Here is a 7,130-nt window from a genome sequence, read left to right on the forward strand (position 1 = left end):
CTGCAGCTTTAACTTAAATCAAACTAAAATAAACTTATCAGAATATTTTTTAACTGTAGAATGTAAACTCCAAATCCTCAGAAAAAATAAAGAGGAAATGATCTCCACTTCCACTAGTGGTAATAATAGCATAGTCTTCTCTCCATTTTTCATTCAATACAATTTTCTTTTGTAGCATAAATAATTATTACATTATTTTCAAAACTGATATTTGTATTATGTACTCTAAGTGGATTGGCTAATGCAATGTACTGATCTGAATGGTGTCAGAATGAAATGAAACAGTCACATTCATGTATGTATCAATAACATTTATTCATACTGTAGACTATCCTATTAGGCATGGTAACACCCCTAAAGTATAAAGCACAACATCTATCTATGCGTTGTAAAGATGAGTTCACACCACATTTATTTTTGCTTTTCCAAAATCATTCGCCTTTGCCGACTGTATTGGTGCTAATATACCAACACTACAGACAGCATTGACTAACAAACGGATAGAGTATTGGCTTGAAACACAGTTGAACTTTTAACAATAACATCTGAATTTTTCTGCAAAGTAAAATCATGACTGAGCAGAACCAGAACAATAACTTCCAAATAAATTACTCAAGTAGTCACACAGTCTCCTTTGCAACACCATAACTCCCAGCTTCTGATGTATTACTCTAGTTGTTGCTGTTATAAATAGGAGAGTGGTTCAAACTTTAATCTAAAGTTCATCTTTCTCCTCTCCTTGACAGTAGCATGCTGCTCTCTGGCCGTTCATGTAGGGTCTGCAGCCCAGAGTCCACACTGTGTTGAACAAGGTGTCTGCTACCGTTTCACATGCTGAGGAGAAGAAGTGACAGAAACAGGACTCGCAGTCAGTACAGAGCAGTATGTACAAAACAAGGTAATGTTTGACATTTCCTGAGATTCACTCAGCACACATTTCATTTAATAGTAAATTAAATTATCAATACTCAACAGGTTTTAAGCACTTGAGCATTTTGATTATTTGTATTGGGATCTCAAGATGTTTTTGTATTTAAATATTAGAGTTTTGGGGATGTTTGTCTCTCTTCAAAAGGGTTTTATACATTTATAGCAAACGTGATGGAGAAACAGGCACCTGAAAGGCCAACTGCTTTCAAGTTTCACAACTGGTCATCATGACATCATTTTCACAGCCGATTAGACTGTTGTCAGGCTATTAAATAGGTGTTATCAGTCGCTATAAGCCACATAAATGAGGGTCAGTAGGGGCCTACTACACCTACTAGTAGGTTTTATCATCTATTCATATGGTAGATCACCGAAAGAAGGTATAAAAGAACACAACAGCGACCTCTAGCGACCGTAGTAATTATGACAGGAGCAGAAGCGGAAATCAGGTGCTGTAGTATAGACAGTGTGAAACTCCATAGAAGCTGGAGGTTGGGTGAAACCAATAACGTGTAGTTGTCTTTGTGTTCTTAGTTATTTTAACCCAAAACCCGATGTTTTTCCCAAAATGTAACTGTTGTAGTATTGTTGCCTAAACCTAAGAAGTTGTAGTATTGTTGCCTAAACCTAAAGAAATTGTAATTTTATTGCCTAAACCTAAAGTTGTAGTTTTATTGCCTAAAGAAGTTGTAGTATTGTTGCCTAAACCTAAAGAAATTGTAATTTTATTGCCTAAACCTAAAGTTGTAGTTTTATTGCCTAAAGAAGTTGTAGTGTTATTGCCTAAACCAAGAGAATTTGTAGTTTTGTTGCCTAAACCTAACTGTTTTTTGTCTAAACCTAATAAGTTGTAGTTTTATTGCCTAAACCTAAAGAAGTTGTAGTTTTGTTTCCTAAACCTAAAGAAATTGTAGTTTTATTGCCTAAACCTAAAGAAGTTGTAGTTTTGTTGCCTAAACCTAAAGAAGTTGTAGTTTTATTGCCTAAACCTAAAGAAGTTGTAGTTTTGTTGCCTAAACCTAAATAAGTTGTAGTTTTATTGCCTAAACCTAAAGAAGTTGTAGTTTTGTTTCCTAAACCTAAAGAAATTGTAGTTTTATTGCCTAAACCTAAAGAAGTTGTAGTTTTATTGCCTAAACCCTCACCTTTACAACGTAGTGGGCATATAGACCTCCAATGACCCACATCTATGATGCTTATGATAATACCTATTTAATGGCCTGATAACAGTTGAATCGGGTGCAGCTCAGCTGTCACAAGGGCTACTGGGTTTGTGTATGTCAACTCAGGCCATGTCCACAGTTGCAAGTACTGTATTTAAGTAGAGTGTGTCCCCAAATCAGTTGAATTATTAAAAGTGAAATTGAGGCAGAACAATGCTGAAAAAAGGGGATGGGCTCAGTAACCCTCCCCTGGATTGAATGGTTAAAACGTTACTGACCTTCAACTTTTGACACAAAGCCAAGGCTCTTCTTGAGGTCGGAGCAGATGCTGTGGAGACACCAGCGGAACTTGGAGTCGCAGCGGTACTTGTTGGAGCCGCAGGTGTCATAACACATATCCAGCTGATTGCAACACTTGGTCATGGCAGGGATGCCCATGTCCATCTGGTACACAACAGAGGTGATTAATGTGTTTTGCTGCAAAACTAAAAACCGATTCCATTATTCAGTCAAATGTAGACTTCTCTGAACTTTTAGGGACTGTATAAAAATTATTAGGGGCAGGAGGTTATATATTATTTTATTTTTGCTGATGGATAGTTTTTTACCCCAGTTTTATATTTTACTTAATATTTGTCTTGCGAGATTTACTTTGAAAAAAAGAAAGAATAATTTTGAAATAATTTCTTCCAAATTATGCCCTTTTTGTGTGCTATGGTCCATAAAGGTGTGTTTGACACATGCAGAGACACAACAATCATTTCTTTCTATTGGGACTTTATCTTACACTTCACAAGTAACAAGTAGCTGGTAGAACCATACTGTCAGTTTGAGAAACAATAGACATGTTTCTTAGATCTTTCAGCAGCAGGCCATTATTTCACTAGCCAACATACACCTGAACTTAAAGCAGCAGTAGGCAGGTTGGAGCAAATAAGATTAAAAAAAGGTATTTTTATTAAACGGTCACTATATCCTGCCAGTAGTGCATGAGACAGGTAATCTGAAAAAAAATCATGTGTCCCTGTGTCCTCCGGTGCTCCTAACGGCATCTGCAATATTTCACAGACCGGAGGAAAACAACCAATCAGAGCTGAGCTGGAGCCTCGCCGTCTCTAAGCAGCTGTCAATCACGTGATCTCTGTTCAAACGGTCAAACTAGGCAGCGCTGATCAAATATGAATCAATATTCTGTTAATGACTATTTCTTGCATAGAATGTTCTCAGAATCATCTTGTAGTGTACTGTTTAACTGTAAAATGAGAAAGTTTGTGACCCGGCAGCCATGTTGAGATCAGTTGAATGAATACCAAGCACCGCCCACCAGCCAGAGCAAACGTTCTCATTTTACAGCTAAACAGTACACTACAAGATGATTCTGAGAACATCTGAGGAGAGAAATAGGCATTACAGTAACAGAATATTGATTCATATTTGATCAGCGCTGCCTTGTTTGACCGTTTGATCAGAGTTTGCGAGTGATTGACAGCTGCCTCCGTTGAATGAACAGCCAATCGGAACGCTCTCTCTCTGAAATGACCTGTGATTGGCCAAAGTCTCCCGTCACAGGCTAGATGTTCTAAAGCCTGAAAACAGAGCCATGAGGAGGAGCAGAAGTCTAGTTTTCTCTCAGAACACTTGAATTACAATATGCTGAAAGGGGATTATGGAATTTTTGCCCAATGATGCCGAAAACATTCTGCCTACTGCAGCTTTAAACTAACTAAACAAAATGCCAGTTCAGCACAACCTAACCTGATAAAAATATTACGACGCTAAGAAGCTGCCCCTTTCTGCTTATTCAGTGTCAGTAGTGATAACGATTCAATTAGTAGCTCTCAGTTCAAAAATAGACAGTAGCTTGAATGTTCAATAAATATCTTTTTATGTTTTCCATACAAATTCACTCCTAATGTGCAAATTGGTCCATGTAAAAATGAAGCTTGAAAGTGGGGCTAAGTTGAGCTATGCGGCAGAGGGTCCAAAGCAACTATTCATTACTCTAGGTGGGTTCTGGCTTTTTAAAAAGTCAAAGAAGTTTTGTCCTTCCTTCTAACCCAAATCATTTTTGTACAGTCCCTTTACAGTCCCTGCTCTATTATGGTGTACGGTCTAAGACCTGCTCTATATATAAAGCGTCTCGAATTAACTTCTGTTATGATTTGACACTATATAAAAATAAATTGAATTGAATTGAATTGAATTCACATTACAGATTTTTTTTTTTATATCTCTATCAATTAAATTTCCAAGTTTGATAAATCCACATGAATTTTCCCTGAATAAACAGAAGCAGCATACCCCCTCTGGAACAGGAAGACCAAAGAAATAGGAGCTACATCCATCAGGTTCTGGCATCTGGTAGCCAGGACGAGGAAGAGGAGCTTTACCTGAGAGGGGAAGCAAAGCAAAATATCAGATGTTTCACAGCAGGCCAGTGGAAATGACGGTTTGAAAACTACGTGTGATTAAAAGTAGATCCATGTCAAACAAAGGTTCCTTATTTGGTTCATAATCCTTTCACGTTATTAGACACGTTCGCCTTTCACCGCATGAAACCTCTCCTATCATGCTGGGGTCACAGTCCACTTCCAGGCCCTCTTCCAGATGATAACAAAGATGATAAGTACAAGATGAAGTAAATCCTATTGCATTATTATTGGGTTTACATTGTTGTTCCATACAGGAAAAGTATAACAACTTTATACAGTTTGTGATTTAATATGAACATATTATCCATTAAGTATATAGATTTAGATTTTAGTTATAGATTATGTATCGCACTGTTAATAAACTGTCTGTCCAGGGAAATGATTTAATTCATATTTCATTTGTATTCTTAATAGTAATAATGTAGCCTTTTTTAATTACTGGATATAATAGACAGAATTTACAAATTCTGATGCAACATCTTACTTTCGCCAGTAGAAAACACCTGTAAACAGATGAGGATCTAGTCTGAAGTGTATTCACATGAACATTCGTATTGTGAAGGACCTGGCAATTAAAGGGCTTGAGTTGGATTTGACCCATATATGTTCCTTTTATGTATTTTTAGTTAGAAGAGGCAGATTTTGTTCGCCGATATTCAGTATCTATAAATTTGCCAATTTTCATCCCAAAAAGTAGGAAATATTTTGTGTTTTCCTCAACAGCTTCATCATTATAAGGGTGGTAACACCGTCAACTGGAGCATAGGACACCCAACCCGAGACTAACCCTAACCCTTTCCACTGCATGTAATGTAAATATTGCACACCTTAATGCAAATATTTGCCCATATTTCTTATATTCTCATTTTCTTATTTTTTAAATTTTTAAATTTTAGTACTCACTTATATTTCTTTTCATATATTCTGTATATATTGTAGCATTATGTACACATTGTAGCATTATATACATAATTTACATGTTACATACTCCTTTATTTCTATTTTCTTACATTTCTTTATGTCTAAACAAGAGCAACTGTAACGCCCCAGGGATCAATACAATATTTCTGATTCTGATTCTGATTTAAGGGGAACTAAATTTGAAATTGTAGAATATTTTGAAAAAAAGATCCTATGTGATATATCAGTAGTGGACCACACTGGCTGATCAATATCAGTAATGTTCTAACCCTAAACCATACGCATCTATTTAAACCATCGACTTACCATATCGACAGCGGTAGTTGCACACTCCATCACGTCCACCCATGAACTCCAGCATCGAGTCAAAGTATCCGCTGACTGACTCGAAGCCACCTCTGAAGGAGTTCATTCCCCAGTCCTCGTTGTCGCCCTCCCCCTGCGTGCCATCAGAGGCCTGGCTCGGTGGTGGTGGTGGTGGTTCTGCGGTTGCAGCTGGGTCCTCAGCATCTTGACTGACAGCACTGTGGATGAACAGGCCCGGCAGGAGCAGGAGGGGAGCAATAAGGGCCCAACGGGTCATTCTGTAGTGCAGACGGTTCAATATGAAGAGTTAGGGCTCAGAGACTGAGGGGGAAAACACAGATACTCTCACAGAGGCAATACTGAAACTGTCTGCGTGACCTGAACTTTGAGCCAGACGCAGGGTTGGCCTCATATGTGGAAGAACAAAGTCCAGCCTCTATCTCGTCTTTTTGAAATGTCTGGGCTTTTATCACTCGCTGATTAATGAGAGTCAGAGTGCGCTTGTTCACCATTCAGCCAACGGGATTCAATTGTGTTTTAATTTCATTTATTTAAGAGTTAATCTTTCTTGACAGTAACATATATAGTGGCAAACTGGATAGAGTGGATTTGCTGTAAAATCAGAGAGCATCACCTCTGTGCCCTACTGCCTGCTTTCTCAAGTCACTAAATGAATGTGCCAAATTGTCTGTCAATATAAGCAAATTAATGAAACGACGTCATGATACCTCTCACATCTGGCTGCACTTGCTACTAAAACCTCCAAATTTGCTCATAACAACATTTTTTGTAGGTAATAACCACATCATATTAAGGTGTTTGGTCAATTTGATAAAATCCCCAAACTGAGGAGAACTGAGTCTAAATACTCCCTCTGCGTGTGTGTGTGTGTGTGTGTGTGTGTGTGTGTGTGTGTGTGTGTGCGTGTGTGTGTGTGTGTGTGTGTGTGTGTGTCTAAAGTCATGTTTCTAATTTTTTTTCGGCTTTTGTTTTCTCTAGGGTTGTCAATTGATTAAAAATATTTAATGTGATTAATCACATGACAGTCCATAGTTAATCCTGATAATCACAAAATCAAGTATTTAATCCTTTTATCAACATGGGAGTGGGCAAATATGATGCTTTATGCAAATGTATGTATACTGTATATTTATTGCTGGAAATTGATTAACAACACAACTGTCTTTTGAACTGTATTAGTGACATAAAGCAGTGGCTGTCACAAAATTTCCTTCATTTAAATGAAGGTAAAACTGAATGCATTATGTTTGGTACTTTGTGCATGACTAATGTTGTAGTCTCAAGCTTTGGTATTCTGGCTTCTTTTTTCAAACCGACTGTAAAAAATCTGGGAATGACATTTGAGAGCTGTTTGAAA

The 7,130-nt window shown here is 37.5% G+C and overlaps 1 protein-coding gene across 1 annotated transcript; it reads right to left on the bottom strand.

Moving 5' to 3' along the window:
- Nucleotides 1–290: 290 nt before the first annotated feature.
- LOC141762974 (group XIIB secretory phospholipase A2-like protein) lies at nt 291–6,135 on the bottom strand. Its single transcript, XM_074627198.1, has 4 exons — nt 5,753–6,135; nt 4,395–4,483; nt 2,372–2,537; nt 291–834 (listed from the first exon to the last, which is right to left on the bottom strand). Exons 1-4 carry the CDS (start codon nt 6,027–6,029, stop codon nt 716–718), a joined length of 651 nt encoding a protein of 216 aa, XP_074483299.1. The 5' UTR covers nt 6,030–6,135; the 3' UTR covers nt 291–715.
- Nucleotides 6,136–7,130: the final 995 nt, after the last annotated feature.

The sequence above is a fragment of the Sebastes fasciatus genome, chromosome 3 (genome assembly GCF_043250625.1).
Source record: "Sebastes fasciatus isolate fSebFas1 chromosome 3, fSebFas1.pri, whole genome shotgun sequence".
NCBI classification, from domain to species: Eukaryota; Metazoa; Chordata; class Actinopteri; order Perciformes; family Sebastidae; genus Sebastes; species Sebastes fasciatus.